General features: G+C 33.6%; 2 protein-coding genes across 2 annotated transcripts; one reads left to right on the top strand and one right to left on the bottom strand.

Annotated features, from left to right (window-relative positions):
- The first annotated feature begins 4,425 nt into the window (after positions 1-4,425).
- On the top strand, positions 4,426-7,956 carry LOC107918015 (gamma carbonic anhydrase 1, mitochondrial). The gene is made up of 5 exons (XM_016847504.2): positions 4,426-4,729; positions 5,152-5,295; positions 6,703-6,828; positions 6,926-7,077; positions 7,401-7,956. The coding sequence occupies exons 1-5, from the start codon at positions 4,615-4,617 to the stop codon at positions 7,683-7,685; spliced, it is 822 nt and encodes a 273-aa protein (XP_016702993.1). The 5' UTR covers positions 4,426-4,614; the 3' UTR covers positions 7,686-7,956.
- A 474-nt stretch (positions 7,957-8,430) lies between these two features.
- Positions 8,431-10,898, bottom strand: LOC107918016 (proteasome subunit alpha type-1-B). Its single transcript, XM_016847505.2, has 2 exons — positions 10,359-10,898; positions 8,431-9,034 (listed from the first exon to the last, which is right to left on the bottom strand). Exons 1-2 carry the CDS (start codon positions 10,707-10,709, stop codon positions 8,564-8,566), a joined length of 822 nt encoding a protein of 273 aa, XP_016702994.2. The 5' UTR covers positions 10,710-10,898; the 3' UTR covers positions 8,431-8,563.
- Positions 10,899-16,500: the final 5,602 nt, after the last annotated feature.

Genomic DNA, 16,500 nt, shown 5'->3' with positions numbered 1-16,500 from the left:
CTTTGTCAAGGTTAATGGTGAAATCTAATTCCACATCAAGTATCTCTTAAACTTGTAAAAATCATATTATTCTAAAGACCCTAAAATCAATGTTTATGTAATATTAGATATTTGATTTGCATAATATCTAAATCTAATAAATTTTACATTCTTTACACAAAGGAAGAATAATCAATTAATTTAATTAATTGCAATAAATTTATTTTAAGCTTAGTATGGCAGATTTGAGATTATATAATCAAAAGTAATTTAAGCTTCATAGACAATTATTAACTATAATTTATCAAGTTGATTTCATTAAGATTAATATGGAAACATAAAATATAATTTTAAAATTTAGGAGATTATTTAATTAATTTCAATATTACAATAACAAATTGGTTAACATTATCAAGAAAGAAAAATAGAATTCTTGGCAATGTGATAAACAAGTACAATTTGAAATTTTTTGTCAATGAATTACTTAGTTTCTACTACCTTTTCACTTTAATCCTAAATTTCTTTTACCCCAATTAATACTTTAAAAAATTTCTAAATTTGTTAGACTTATTTATCTTGGAACTTTGTTTAATTAATTTATGGGTGAATTACATCACAGGTCACCCAATTATGGGTCATTTTTTTATCACCTAACTATGAATTTTTTAAATTGGTCATCCAACTATAGATTTGTTTCTTTTTTGGTCAGCCAACTGTAATAGCCCATTTTCGGTGAGGTCGGAACAGTGGTTTCGAGACCACAAATCTGAGCCAAAATTAAAAATTTATTTTATTTTATTTTATGATTGGCATAATTATAAGAGGGTCACATGAAAATTTTGGCACGAAAATTTTACTGATTGTGTGTTTTATTAAGGAAAGGACTAAATTGTATAAAATGCAAAAGTTGGGTTATAGTAGCTATAGGTATCAAATAGCTATGGAATTCAAAACTTAAGGTCCTTATATGGTAATTAGACCATTGAAGAGCAGTTAGTAGATATTTTAATGACTCATCTATGGGAAAATTAGAAATGGGCAGGGACTAAAATAAAAATCAATAAAATTAATTGATGATAATTAATTAAAAAGAAAAATCATCTAATTTGATATCATCTTCCCCAATTTTTCTATGGAAACCCTAGGAGAGAGGAAGAAAACTTTTCAAGCTCAATAAGATCCGGAAAGACCAATTACAAAACTAGATCGAGGAAAGCAAAAAGTTTCGGATTAGTCGAAATTCAAATACGAACCCTTTTAAAGGTAAGTTCGTGTAACTTAAAAATACATGTTAATATGCTTGAATTGAATTGTATGATTGTGTTGATATGTGTGAGATGATATATATACATAATGACATAGTCTTAAGTTGTGTAATATGGACAAATTATCATGTCCCGGTTGAATGTTGAATTTCGATGGGTTAAGAATAATAGTACACATGTTGCAGATAGAATTTAGCCCGGACGAGTAATTCTAATGTAAGCCCTCTTGAGCTTAGGTTATAAATTGGATTTAGCCCGAATGGGTAATCCATATTAAGCTCTCTAGAGCATATGCTATGGATAGGATTTAGCCTGGACTGGCAATCCTACTGTAAAATGTACGGCTCAAGAGTGTGCCTTTCTCTTATGTACCCTAATGGGTACTTTTGCACATGTGTATATTACGCGAACATCTGTCGAGATTTCAATAGTTCAACGGAAATGACCCTTGAAGTGTGGAAACGTGAAATTAATGGAAGCTTGTAATGTGATGAGCTCATCTATGTTTGCTTGATATTCGTATGAGATTATGTGACTAACTTGTTGGATAAGTGCATGTGTTTAGGTAACTTACCCAAAATTGATGGAATGTAAATTTATGTATGCTTGTATTATTAAATATGACCAGTAAGTTTATTTTCCGTTATACGAACTTACTAAGCATAAAACGCTTACTCCGTTTAATTTTCCCGTTTTATAGTACTCAAAGCTCGCGAAGGTTGAAAGTCGGTCGGAGCAGTCATCACACTATCCACTATCTCATTTTGGTATAAATAGAAATCTCATTTTGGTATAATGGCATGTATAAGCTTATTTGACCAATGATGGCTTGTAATTGTGGTTTTGTAATCTAGCCATTGGAGTGGCTAGTGATGGTCTAAGTTTGGCTATTTTTGAAGAAATATTTTGGTAATCACATAAGTGCTTATTATGCGCTAGTTTGTTGGAATTATGTTAGCATATAAGTTTATGTTGAGAGTAAGTTTATATCCTTTGATGCATGAGATAATACCACATGATTGATGGCAAATTTTATGTGTATAAGACGTTGGATTGGTGGATATATGCTTGTGAGTTTTGGTGCAGGAAAATAGTAAGTCTTGGGTGACAAATGAGGGTAGGAAATTGCCTTATTTTGTCCACGTGAGTAGACACACAGGCATGTGTCTTGGCCGTGTGTGACACACGGCTTGTCCTATGGGCATGTGGTCTGGCCATGTGTTCCCTGCATCTCAAAAATGAGAAACAGAATGCTCAGAATTGGGCACATGGGCAGAGACACGGGCGTGTGTCAGCCGTGTGGTTGATACGGCCTTGAACACGGGTGTGTTTCACGGTCGTGTGAAAATTGCACCTAGATTTCGAAAATAAAATTTGTCATACGGCCTAGCACACGGACGTGTGACTTCAATTTCTTAATGCTTTAAAAGTCAGAGAATTACATGGGTTAAGGACACAGGCGTGTGTAGTACACAGCCTGACCACACAAACGTGTCCCTAGACCACACGGGCGTGTGAGCCTTGCAACTTTGGAAAAATTTTGAAATGTTGCAAAAAATTTTATGAGTTTCCATTTAAGTCCCGACTTGATTCTAATGCTTGTATTGGACCCCGAGGGTCCAATTAAAGGACGTTTTGAATGATCTCAGTAAATGAATAGTAATTTATAAGAATTATCTGTAAAATGTTCTGAATGTTTTGGTAATACTCCGAAACCCTGTTCTGACGATGGGAATGGGTTAGGGGTGTTACACCAACTATGATTTTTTTTAAATTGGTCATCAAACTAATCGTGATTGGTATTTTTTCTTTGGTCCATTTCCGTTAAATGCACTAACGGGAGGTTGAAGTGGCAGTTGAAAAATTGGTATAATAAAAAATTTAGACCTCAACTTTTACATATTATATTAATTTAGTCATAATTTTAAAAATTAACCCTTAAAATTTAGCAATGTTTCAATTTAATCCTAATTCTAAAAAAAATAAAGAAATATATAAAAATACATAAATATTTTTTAAAAATATAATAATAAATTTAAATTTTATACCTATATTAAATAAAAACAATTATATTAATAGTAAATTATAAAACCCTCCCCTCCCCTCCCCCATCCCTCTCTACCACCGTTTTGAAACAACTTGAGCCTCTACTCCTTGAAATGAACCCAACCAAAAGCATATCCCTATTCTCATTCATAATGGGAATCCCATCTCACCATCCTCCAATTCATGGTCCAACTTTGGAATCACAAATTATCTTTGCTTCATTCTGATCATTACCAACGTTCACAAGCCTTCTTTTGTGCCTATTATATTTTTTATTCCATTGCCAGTGCATAGTATAGTAATCATTTTTATATTTGGTTTGGTTTGAACATAAATGCTGAATAATTCCATGCATATGCAAATACGATAGATATATGGCATTGGGAGGAGAATATGGATGGGAGAAAAAGACCAAGAGGAAGCAAATGAGGAGTTAATGCAATGCTTGAAGACCCTGGAAGGAAAGCTGGGGAGACACTCTACTTTGGGGAACAGAGCATAGGGGTAGTGAATGTGGCACTTGTACCTTTCACCATTTGGTTTTACAGTTACGAGACTTGTTGCAATTTCAGCAGCAAAAACAACAGAGAAGGAGAAGGAGAGGGAGAGGGATGCCAAGAGAGGGACGGTGGGGGGAAGAGAAGAGGGTTTTTTTTAAATTTAATATTAATATAATTATTTTATTTAATATAAATTTAAATATAATTTATTATATTTTGAAAAATATTTATGTATTTTTATAATTTTTAAAATTTTTTAGAAATACAACCAAATTGAGATAATTTGTAAATTTTGAGCCTTAATTTTTAAAATTATGAATAAATCGATATAATAGGTAAAACTAAAGGTTAAATTTAATATTATACTAATTTTTCAACTATCATGTCAACTTTCCATCAGTGCAGTTAATGAAAATAGACAAAATGATTAGTTGGGTGACCAACAAAGAAACAAATTCATAACTGGGTGACCAATTTTAAAAATTCATAGGTGAAAAAAAAAGAAAATGACTCATAGTTGGATGGCCTGTGATGTAATTACCCATAAATTAATTAAATAAAGTTCCGAGATTAATCATTTACTAACTTTAATCCAAACACCTATATTATTATTGGGCTATCACTCAAGAAGAGTCCAAGACAACTCAACTCAATACAACAGACTCAGACTGAGTTGAGAGAAGTTGAGTTAGGCCCAGAAGATTCAACCCTACCAGTCTACCACTAAACTAATAGAGGAATGAGAGCATTATTTCCCTTCTCACCATTTCGAGCTTTGTTTCCTAATCACTCGCCCGCTGCGCAATCACCGATCAAAGCTGAAGATGGGAAGCCTTGGAAAAGCAATATACACCGTCGGATTCTGGATTCGGGAGACCGGTCAGGCTCTCGATCGCCTAGGCTGCCGCCTACAAGGCAACTATTTTTTCCAGGAGCAACGTGAGTTTTATTTCATTTCCAGCTTGAACTTCTATTCCTAAGCTGATTCCAATCTCAAATATGGATTCAATCTTTGGGGGTTTTCAGCTAATTTCAAATATCAAATATACTTTTTATGTCTTCTCATTTTCTAGCTTACATTTTCTTTGATGTTATTATTAAACAATTAGACTGCCTCTGTATAAAATTACAAGTACAGTTATGATTATAAACTTAGGGTTTTTTTCTCCACCTAATTTAGCCAATTGTACTGGTTAAATGGTTATTTGCCTTTCTGATTTCTGAGGGAATTCGACTTCGTTTTACCTTTTTTTTTATCATTGCATTTTGTTTTCAAAGATAGGATTTTGCTTTTGTTGCTTTAGTTTTTTCTTTTTCATTATCCGACTGCATTTATGTTTTCTTTTTATTTTTATTCATAGTTTCTAGGCATCGGACTCTGATGAACGTATTTGATAAATCTCCTCTGGTGGACAAGGATGCATTTGTAGCCCCTAGCGCATCTGTCATTGGCGATGTTCAGGTGGGAAGAGGATCATCTATTTGGTATGGATGTGTTTTAAGGGGTAAGATACTTGCTTATATACTCAATTTGGTTTTTGTTTAATGGCAATAGTCTCTTTTTTTTTTTTTCAATTGATTAAAGAACAAAAACTATTAGCAACATAAGTCTAATAAAGGCCAACTATATGCCTACGTCCCTATTAGCTGCATGTACTTCCAACTTTGCAACTTTCTCACACCAAAGAAGTGTTGTGTGGTGGTTGCTCACTTCATCCCTTAATCATGAGGTCGGGGGGTTTGATCCTTGCCCATGGGAATGTAGCACATTTCATGGCCAGCCATTTACCTCTTTGGTGAGCACTCGCGGCGAGGGGAAACCCTGGTTTCGACCAAAAAAAAAAGAAATTATTTAAGGATGGACTATATATCCAACTTAGCATATGAAGTTTTAGGGTTATACTAATTAACTTTTAGATGGTGACTTGAGAAACAAATAGACATTATTAATGGTAATACTATTGGCTTATGTTTAGTGTGCTTTAATTTGAAAACCATGCGAATAAAGATGGTAGACTTAAGTTGGTTATTTCTGCACATATTCTGAATGAGTTTAAATTTACTACATGTCTGGGTTTATCACAATTGGTCTAGAGAAATGTAGCTAGTCCTAGTTAGGATATTACTTGTCTCAACTTTTAACAATTGATTTACAGGAATGTAGTTTGTAAATTAGCTATTGGTTTCAACTTTAAATTATCAGTTCTTTTAATTTTTTTTCTATTTATCTTGTATGGTATTGCCTTCCTGATATGTCTTAATATTTCATTTAACATTTTAGCCATCCTAAATAATCATTCATTCACACAAGCAAGTGCTTGCAACTTGTATAATATACCTTCTTTTCCACCTGGTTCATGTCCTCAACTCCACTTGCTTCTTAAAACCTTAAATACAACCACAATACATAAGATGGCAGACTTATTCTCCTGTAGAGCAGGTTCATTTTTACTAGTATTTATCATTCTTCTCCTATCAAGGAGATAGAATTTTGGGTTAAGAAGATATTTCGGACAATTATTTTCTTCCCTCAAATGAAATCCCCTGGTATATTTAGTGTATGTACCATGTGTGACTGCAGTTCCTTATTATTCTAATAAGAAAGTTGAAAATGAATTCATGCAGCCACATACCACATAGCAATGCCTTTCTAAAAAGTTGGGTTAAGGAATCATTCCTGAATAATACGTCTTTATTGAATGGTAGTAAATTTGACTCTTCACTACTATATCTCTTGAAGAGGAAGGTTTCTGAGATCACACCCTACCCCACTATCTTTTAACCACCCCGTGTAGAGGAAGCTATAATTTTCTTGACCCTTATGAATTTGTTCAGAGAGATATTAGGGTTATTTCTTTGACATTATTTTTACTAGATTTTGCTGATTATCATCCTTGTCATGCTTTGAACAGGGGATGTCAACAGCATTAGTGTTGGATCTGGAACTAATATACAAGACAACTCCCTTGTGCATGTTGCAAAGTCTAATCTAAGTGGGAAAGTGCTACCAACTAACATTGGAAACAATGTTACTGTAGGTAAGAAAGTGGCATCGGTCATACATTTCATGTGAATTAACCTGATAGAAAAGTTTCTTCCATCAATAAGGTATGATTGAAACTTTGAAATGATCAGGTCATAGTGCTGTTTTACATGGCTGTACCGTTGAGGATGAAGCATTTGTTGGCATGGGAGCCACACTTCTTGATGGTGTAGTTGTGGAAAAACATGCTATGGTTGCTGCTGGAGCCCTTGTAAGACAGAATACAAGGATCCCTGCTGGAGAGGTACCACGAACTCCATGGTCTTCTGGTCATGTTTTCAAAAATATTTGATGAACTTGTTGATTTATCTGTTAATCAAAGTCACCTTCGTTTCTTGTTGTAGCATTTATGAATAAAAAAATTAACCAGAAACATGTATTAGAAGTTAGAAAACATATACATATATGTTCAGACGATAAAGATAAAACAGGTGCTATGACACCTGTTGGTAACAAATATAATACAGGGACAGTTCTACTGCTCATATTAATATTTAAGTCATACCATGCTGTAAAAATGTACCTGTACTTTAGATGATGAGGTGTTCGATCTTCTTTGGTTGACAGGTGTGGGGAGGCAATCCTGCTAAATTCCTGAGGAAGCTAACTGAAGAAGAGATAGCGTTTATTTCCCAGTCAGCCACCAATTATACCAACCTTGCACAGGTACATGCTGCTGAGAATGCAAAACCCTTTGATGAAATTGAATTTGAGAAAATTCTTCGCAAGAAGTTTGCGAAGAGGGATGAAGAGTATGACTCAATGCTGGGTGTTGTCCGTGAAACTCCACCAGAACTAATTCTTCCAGACAATGTCCTACCAGATAAAGAGCAAAAGTCCTCTCAAAAATGATCTTTTTTTTTTATTTATTAGTTGCTTTTTTATTTGCTCCAAAAGTCTTGAGATTTGGCATCAAGAAAAATTTATTGTTATGTTCCAAGTACATGGCAGAGGGATGATTTTTCTTTTCCAAATAATACCGGACATGTTTTAGTATAGAACCTTGGCTTCTTTTTAGCTATAAAACTCTACTGTTTGTATGGTTACTCAGAGTCGCAGTTCATGACCGGAGAGATGTAATTTGTTGTCTAATGTTCCATGTACCTAAGATGCTTGTTTTCTACTTATAATTGCCCTTCTCCTCGTGTATCAGTATACAGCAGGCGACTGGCTTTGCTATGCTTAGACGTAGTACTTCTCTTTGTGGTCAAAGGCCTAGTACTTCTTGTAATAGTAATAAACAATGCTGAATACTAGGTTGCTCTTTTAAAGCAAGGGATTATGCATGCGTTAGTTAATGAATAAATGACAATTTATTGCATAATTCATGTATGTTTGTATTACTGTTAATCTTATAAAAAATTACATACATATTTATAAATTGTTGAATACTTTCAAATCTAAAAGTCTATATATATGTTTGCGAGAGTTTTTCTGCCACTGATGCAAAGTTTGGGTCAGTCACAAATCCTGATGCCTGCATCAAATTTGTACCAACACTCATTTAAGTTGACAACTTGAATGACTGCATCTTGGGTATAACTGTAAATTTAGTTTTAAGTTTTGGGTCAGGCTAGCATGTGCATGCTTGCAGCAATTGTAAAAACATAGTTTGCAAAAGAAAGAAGGAAATATCCAACACAATAATGTCTACCAGTTACTAACTCAATCCGCAAACACACGCTAGAAAACCTTATCTAAACATGAGATGGGCCCCGATGCTGGTATCCTTAAATATCCATTGGGGCTACGCCTTCGTCAGTAGAACCACCCTGCTCAGCTGCAGCCTCTTGCCCTGCAGCAGCATCAGGTTCAGCAGCTGGTCCTTCTTGCTCTCCCACGATCTCAAAGGCATTGATCATTTGTTGTACAGTTTCCTGATCCAAAATATGGAACGGCTCTCCAACCCCTACCACAGCAACTGTACATATAGAGCTTTTTAGAGTTTCTCCTTGCAGGGTTTCCCTTATAGCCATAAGAGCATCTTTGACCAGATCATCCCGAGAGGAATCTGCGAAGTTCTCAAACCTCCGCTCCAAGTACGTCTTTGCAGCTTGTGAGCGTGACCCAATGGCAAAAGCCTGGTACTCAAAGTAATTTCCACTCGGACAGTTGTAGTAGAGATGAGCCCCAGATTCATCCAAGCCAGCCACCAACAGGCCAACCCCATAAGGTCGTTTCCAAGAGCGTTGGGTGCAGACCTGCAACCAAACACAAGCATGTCCCCCATTTCAATTGCACAAACAAATAACACTAATATGTTATTAGGTTTGGTGTTCCGCAAGAAATTGCCATCTTTTGCATCAACTATGTTTCATTTAATGGGGTTAAAAGTAAACACCCCAAAACAAAATTATCAAAAGAAAAAGTGAACTCACTACATTAATAAGAGAATAACTATCAAAAATCATGTTAGATTCCAAGATTATTACAAACAATGTCAGAGCTCCAAATATGCAATTGAATTAAGATACAGTTGAGAAATATACAAAATTTAGCAGTGAATTGAATGGGTAAGCACAGAATAACACTAAGGAGACGAAGCAAAAGATAAACATCAGAGGGCTTCCACAGTTTTTATGTTAATCAAAGAGCCATATGAAAACATAGATCATCTATCACAATTTACGGTCACTCACCATAACCAACCTCAAAGACTTATCATTCAGCCTCACTTCTTGCATCAACAAATGAACAGATCAAGTAATCATGAAAAAGTTAGAAAACTGCTACTCAATCACTTAACACCAGAACAGCAAAAACCGAGCACACAAAGGCATGCCAAGCTCTCCGAGTTGTATGCAAAGAAACCATTAAGCCCATTCAAACGACAATTGAGCTTCAATCCTATTATACTCTCATCCTTCAATTAACAGAAGCCTAACAAGGTAATAAGACAATAACTGGAATACACTCACCTCCCACAATCTTTTCAAATCAGCCTTTCTATGGAATAGTCTATTGCCTGCTTTATGCCCTGAAGTTTTTGGTCAGAAACAAATCGCAAATACAATATCATTACCAGACCAAGTCACTTGATGCCAATTACAGTCAAACCCTCATCCATAACTTGCAAGTAAAGCTAACTCACCAATTGAATACATAATCAGTAGGAAAGAGATCCCCTCAGTTATACTTCTGTCAGTTTGTATTATACTAATCCGCATTATCCGTTTCATTTTCCTCTATTCCAGATAGAACTTCGGCTATTAATTCAATCATTGATCAGTTCAGCAGTAACGCAAATGGGCAGTTCTATTTCTACATTACTTGATCCATTAATGTTTCCTACACGGAAGCCGCGCTTAACTGTGAGTCAATAACCATTTTATGATTAATTTTGCACTTCTATTTACTTAAATGCTTCAGTAGAAACCCACTAATTAGGGTTTCAACTTTCAATTTCTCAAAGAAAACCCAAATATCAACATTACCCATCAGTTTAACTACACTCAAAATAAAGGTCATTTCCCTTTTCCTTAAAGAAAAAAGTTCAAAGATTTAGGATTTCAAGAAATGAAAGACCTGCGCTTTATCGGCAAGTTGGACGACAAGTCTGCCAACAGGAAGTGGCGATTCATACGTGAAGTTGTAGTTAATACACTCATTTCTCATATACCGAGAAAGGACGCGGCCGTCAGCGGTGAGACCGGCGATGGCAACGCCGATGTGGTCGTCGACTTTGAAAATCTTTTTCTGGTGAGAAGACAACTCGGAGTTAGCCTTGTTGACGCAACCTAAAACTACATGGGTCTTAGATCGAAGCCCGATCGCGGCTGAACCTTGCTTCACAGCTTCCATCGCGTATTCCACTTGGAACAACCGCCCCGCAGGACTCCATGTGGTAACGTCTGTATCGTACTGGTTCCTGAACATTTTCCTCTACGCCACCGTCTTAATTGCTAGCTTTCTTCTTCGATTGAAAGAAACTGACTTCAACACACTCTCTCTGGTTATTTTAAGAGGGTTTTTCTTCTTCTTCAAGACAGATTGAGAGAAAAACGAAAGCCCTTCTAATGGCTTTGGTTCAATGCTAATAATATTGGGGTCATTCGACAAGAAAATGGGCCAATAGGCCTAATGAAGCTGTAATATAGGATAGCGTTTAGAGGTTTCATGGGCCGCCCAGCACAGTCTGTGTTTGCCCGGGTTTGGATTTAGTTTCCTTGGGCCAATCCGGCCTATTTTATTGTTTAAAAATATATAAATAATTTTATTTGAATATTTATATAATTTTGTAATTAAATATAATTAAAAAATATTTTTATTACTTTTTACTTAGTAAAATGGAGAATTTAGATAGGGAAAGTTGGATTTGAGTCTAAAATTATTTTTTGGGAATCAGGCCTGATTTATTCCATAAACATCTTTAATACAATTTAAATAGGATATTTTTAATCAAATTTCTTTTAATCTAGTGAAAACATCATTATTTAAAATTAAAAAATGAGATGTGTTGGATAAGGTTTGGTTTTGATTGAATCATTTTTAATTTAATAAAAATATATGATTGTTTCGGATTCAGATTTGAAAATTAAAGTCTAGTTTTTTACATGTAAAAAGTTTTACAGAAAATATTTTTTATATTTTCTTTTGTTTGTTTAATATAAAACAATTTGGTCAACGGAAAATGTCTTACCCTTTTGAAAAGCGTAAGTCATTTTTCGAAAAAGAGCTCTTCTATACGTAATTCTATTTTTATATAAAAATTAACTTAAATCAAGCTTAATATTATTATATTGATAACAAATTTTATTTTTATTTTTAAAAATATTTAAAATTATTAAAAGATTAATATAAAATATTATATTTTTAATATTATTAAACATACATATTTAATTATTTATATTTAATAATATAATAAATTAATTAATATAATTTATTATTTTAATAAATTATTTAATATTTCAATTTTATTTTAATAATAAATTTTAAAAATAATAAATTTAAATAATATTCTTCACATAATATTGAAAATATTCAATATTAATATTTTAATAATAATTATTTATTACAATTATAAATATATTAATAATAAATATTTTGTTGTATAAAGGTTAAATATGTCATGAGTCTATGTACTCTTCACAATTGTTCAATTTAGTCCTTCTACTTTTCATATTTGAAAATCAAGTCCAATTATTGACATTGTTAAATTTTTTTGTCAATGTTGTTGATGTCACATTTTTAAATAAAAAATACGCGCTTGGTTGTTATGTAACTAAAAAATGACCTGAATCTAACAAAATAATTTTAATATATGACAAAAAATGTAAAATATAAATTTATAGATAAAAAAATAAACTCAATTAAACAATGAAAAAATAAGAAAATATCAAATGTATATTTGTTTCATTGAAAATAGTTTTTATGAAATATTTTTAAGAAATCTGTCAAACAACAAAAAATATATTTTATATAAATTCATCCAAACACCAAAAAACTATTAACTTTTTTAGAAAAGTAAGTTATTTTCCAGTAATTATTTTCCGAAAGTTATTTTTAATGAAAGAAACAAACCCTTAAGTGGGTTGGATGAGATTTAAGGTTGGAGACTTTTCATCAAGTCATCTGAAAATTAAGTGTGTTGGATAATATTTGAGTTGGACGCTTATGCTCTTGTTTGAATATTTTAAATTATGATTTGGGGTTTAATTTTGAGTTACAACAATATGAAAAATTTGGATTTGAATACGTTTAGGCGTGTGATATCTTTCCTGTTTAATTTATCGTTACATCATTTAACGACATTTAATGGCTCAATGACAAACATGTTATAATCGATAATGCTAATAATCATTTCGTAACAAATTAAAATTCGATAATTAAAACATAAGTGATAATTTCTGTAATTTAGTCATAGAAAAATGGATGGTAGTCCTGGGTAGTTTGGTAAATTTCTTTTGCCTAGGGTGATATTTAAAAAATAAAAAAGAAAAAGAAAAAAACGAAAGCTTGTTTGAAAAAACCGGGTAAAGTTAAAAAGGGTGGAAGTCTTTATTGATGAACTCATAAATGTGAAAGCATCGTTTCAATGGGGAAATGTGGACCTCATGGTTTCTTCCCGGCATTTGAATCTCTTGACTCAGGTCACAATCTGCATACGTACATTTACTAGGTCTTAGGTTCTTCAATTATGAAAATCATCCTAATTTAATTATTTTACATTTTGTTTTCTTTTCATATTTGGGTGCGTTTGGTTTTTGCTTATGATTTCAATGAGATGTAATTAAAAGAAAAATTAATTTTCGGCGATTGGTATACATTGAAAAGTATTAATTTAAGTCCTGAAAATGTTATACTAATACGTTCGGTTCACTTTGTATTAAAAAAAATCACATTTGATTTATTCAAAACTTTCTTAAAAATCTGATGATAATTTATGAAATTATCTTTATTAATTAAAAGATAATATTAATATATTTTAATGTTTTCAATAGTTGTTATTATTAATAAATATTTACTTAAATATGTATTTATAATTGACTAAGAATCTGCCCTTACTTTCAGTAATACCTCAATAAAATTGTACTCAATTTACTACTCAAAAAAGACCTAAAGTGACCTGCTTGTTTCGAGAGCTAGATCTCAAGTTAACTGACATGTGTCTATAGGCCTTAGCACAATACCCTACATTGTTTTGTCTTTATTCTATACAAACACTGCTCTATGTCTAAAGTCTGCTACAAGTATTTCGTTGAATACCCGTTTATATCATTCAATTCTAGTCCAACTAATCTAAACTTTTCAGGAATAGATTTAGTTTATGGGCATACTGCACACTCATCTATGTCTAGAGAATGTACGCATACAATTGGGAAATTAAAACAATTGAATGAAACAGTAGATTAAATCAAATATATGATTCAACCATTAACGAAAATAAAAGTTTCATCATGTAATCCAGCCCTATGAGATTTATTTCATGGGTTGACAATTAAAATTCAAGTTCAAAATAACACCCAACATCATTTCGATCAAATAAATTCACGGGAGAACAGATTAAGAAATAATGGAAGAACTTAGAAAGAAGGTTGTCGCCAAGTCAATCTACAATCCAGCAACACAGTGTCTTGTGGTGACTGAGAGGGACTACCTTCAGTTTCCTCCTTTCATCTCTACCCAGCCGCTACCCTCTATTGTTGCCTCCGGATCTCCACACTCTTTAGGTTTTCCTCTTTTGGATTTTTATATGCTTTTCTTCCTAGGGTAAATCCAACAACCCATGATATCTTCTCCTCTTTTTTTATATAGATTTTTTTGGTACAAGTAGAGTTTGGTTGAAATTGGTATGCGTTGAGCGTTAACTCGGTCATCTTCCTGAAATTGCCACGACATTCGTGTTGGCAAACTGTTTAATCTTTTGCCCCAACAAACCTTCACTCTTTTATTTCTTTCTCCACATCCTACACCTGCCAAACCACCAAGCACAACCCTTCCACATGCAATTAAAAGTACCTAACATTTAAACACAGTCCAAGCTTCTAATACAATGATAAAAATACCAATGAAATGTCCTAAAATGCAACTAAATGTACCAAGTACAAGCAATTAGCTTGGTCTAAAAGCATGAAATATAACTCTTTTCAAGAGTTATTAACAGCTTAGCTAACTTCTATGTTCATACACAACCATGGTTTAGGACACAACTCAAAATAGCCATGAATGTGGTTTAAGTAAGTAACACAACATCAATAGTAACCCAAAAGTTAGGTGTAGAGACTCATCTTGCTTCCTTTTTCCTTGACAGCTTAGCTTGTCCAAACGCCAACCTCCTCCGTCCTAGCAGCTAAGCATGACAACCATTTATTGGTTAAACTAAAGGTGTTCAAACCTTAAGAACCCAAAATTCGTAATTATACAGAAACTTTTAAGAGCTCTTACTCTACTTCTTTCTTCGATCCACGAGTACAGAGAGGTAAGGAACCTTACCAATTTCTCAATTTCTCTACTACCAGACTTCAATTAACACAATGGCTATAACATGTAGAGCTTTCTTCAGCTATATCTTCTTCTTCTTCAGAGCGACTGAAGAAGATGATGCTTCAGAGAGAAAAATTGGTAAACAGAATTGAGAATAATTTTGTTTCCACACACACCTATATATATACTTCATTGGCACGGTCTCCACAGACCAATACCACCACTCAATCTTAATCATTCTGTCTCTCACTATGGAACCAGCCGGTTCTAGTCTAACTAAACCAAAATTGAAGTCCAACCATTCTCAACTAACCGCTTAAGTTTCTAAATATCTCAATAGAGCCCGCAAATTTCTATTTATTTACTATTAACTCCCCGAATCTTCTTTAAATTACAGTCTTTAAGAGAATTGGGTATGACATATTTGTTTCCCACAAACACAATGTTCATAGAAATCTATCTTTCCAACTCCTACTCTATGAAGAAAACCTCTTTTATTCAAAATGGTTATACCTTTCTTGCTCTTATGACCAAGTCGCATATGCCACAACCGAGTTGACTTTAAATCTGTAATAAATGGAATTCATCATGACGTCACAATGTCAAGTGATTCTTCGTCACGACATGGCAATTGTTTTGACTCCACTCCATAATTGATGTTGTACCAATCATTGTTGAACCCTGTAAAATATATAGGCTTTCAGTTTTCAAACCTTTCATCATAATGAGAGCTCCACGAGATACCTTAATGCCACTTGACTCAATGACGATTCTACAACCATTTGAGTCGTAAATACCCAATAAGATGATATTCTTCTTTGAGTCGGACATATGCTTGACATTTGATAGCGTTTTAATAATGTCGTCGTGTATTTTGATTTGAACGGCACCAATATCGGTTATCTTACGGGGTAAATTATTCGCTATAAGTACAACTCCACCTTCAACTGGACTATATGTGGAGAATTAGTCCTTGTTAGGACACATATGGTAAGAGTACCTCGAATCTAGAATCCACTTGGACGTAAGTTTAGACCTTTCGATTGTAGACACTAATAATAAATCATCACCTTTATCCTCAGCCACATTAGCACCGGCTACCTCGACTTTTTGCTTTCCTTTCTCGTTGCTCTCAATAGCCCTTTTGTTTTTATTTTGTAACTTATAACACTTTGCCTTTATATGACCCAACTTTATATAGTAACCATAGGTTTTGTCTTTATTTCTCAAATTTGATTTTGACCTAGACCTACTCTAACCTAAAACCTTAGACCATTGTTTGCCTCTTGCAACCAAAATCGAGGCTTGCACATCTAAACCTAACTCATTTTTGATTTTGTCTTTACTTAAACAAGTTTCCTTTCACATTTTCAAATGAGAGTTTATCTTTACCATAAATTAGCAGAACCCTAAGAAAACAAAACAAAAGAAAGAAGCTTCTATTCGATTTCCGCAAGTCTTCGACCCATCATTTCTTGCATCAGTAAGAGAGGTGTATTCTCCCCTCCCTCTTCTAGAAGTAATGTAATCACAAAACTCTAGAAGCCCTCTGTTAAAAACCTGAGTTCTTTGGAACTAATCCCACAACCCTTTCGGTCTCAGTTCTCCCTATCGAAATCAGTCATTTTGTTCCCATTCCGATCTCGATTGATGAAATCTTCCTTTGAAGTCGGGACTTCCTCCATCCAGTATACCAGTTGTCCGTGGTTTCGACATTTCTTTACTAGTGCATGCACAATATTAT

This window comes from Gossypium hirsutum, chromosome A01, assembly GCF_007990345.1.
Source record: "Gossypium hirsutum isolate 1008001.06 chromosome A01, Gossypium_hirsutum_v2.1, whole genome shotgun sequence".
NCBI lineage: Eukaryota > Viridiplantae > Streptophyta > Magnoliopsida > Malvales > Malvaceae > Gossypium > Gossypium hirsutum.
Note: the sequence above shows the minus strand (reverse complement) of the source record. Positions and strands in the feature narration are given on the sequence as shown.

What these genes read in the sequence shown, in the direction of transcription:
- LOC107918016 (XM_016847505.2), bottom strand. Translation starts at nt 10,709, where the DNA reads ATGTTCAGGAACCAGTACGATACAGACGTTACCACATGGAGTCCTGCG. An exon ending in AACTTGCCGATAAAGCGCAG is followed by an intron (nt 9,035 to 10,358) that starts GTCTTTCATTTC and finishes GTTTGGTTGCAG; the next exon opens with GTCTGCACCCAACGCTCTTG.
- LOC107918015 (XM_016847504.2), top strand. Translation starts at nt 4,615, where the DNA reads ATGGGAAGCCTTGGAAAAGCAATATACACCGTCGGATTCTGGATTCGG. An exon ending in TGGAAACAATGTTACTGTAG is followed by an intron (nt 6,829 to 6,925) that starts GTAAGAAAGTGG and finishes TGAAATGATCAG; the next exon opens with GTCATAGTGCTGTTTTACAT. An exon ending in CAAGGATCCCTGCTGGAGAG is followed by an intron (nt 7,078 to 7,400) that starts GTACCACGAACT and finishes TTTGGTTGACAG; the next exon opens with GTGTGGGGAGGCAATCCTGC.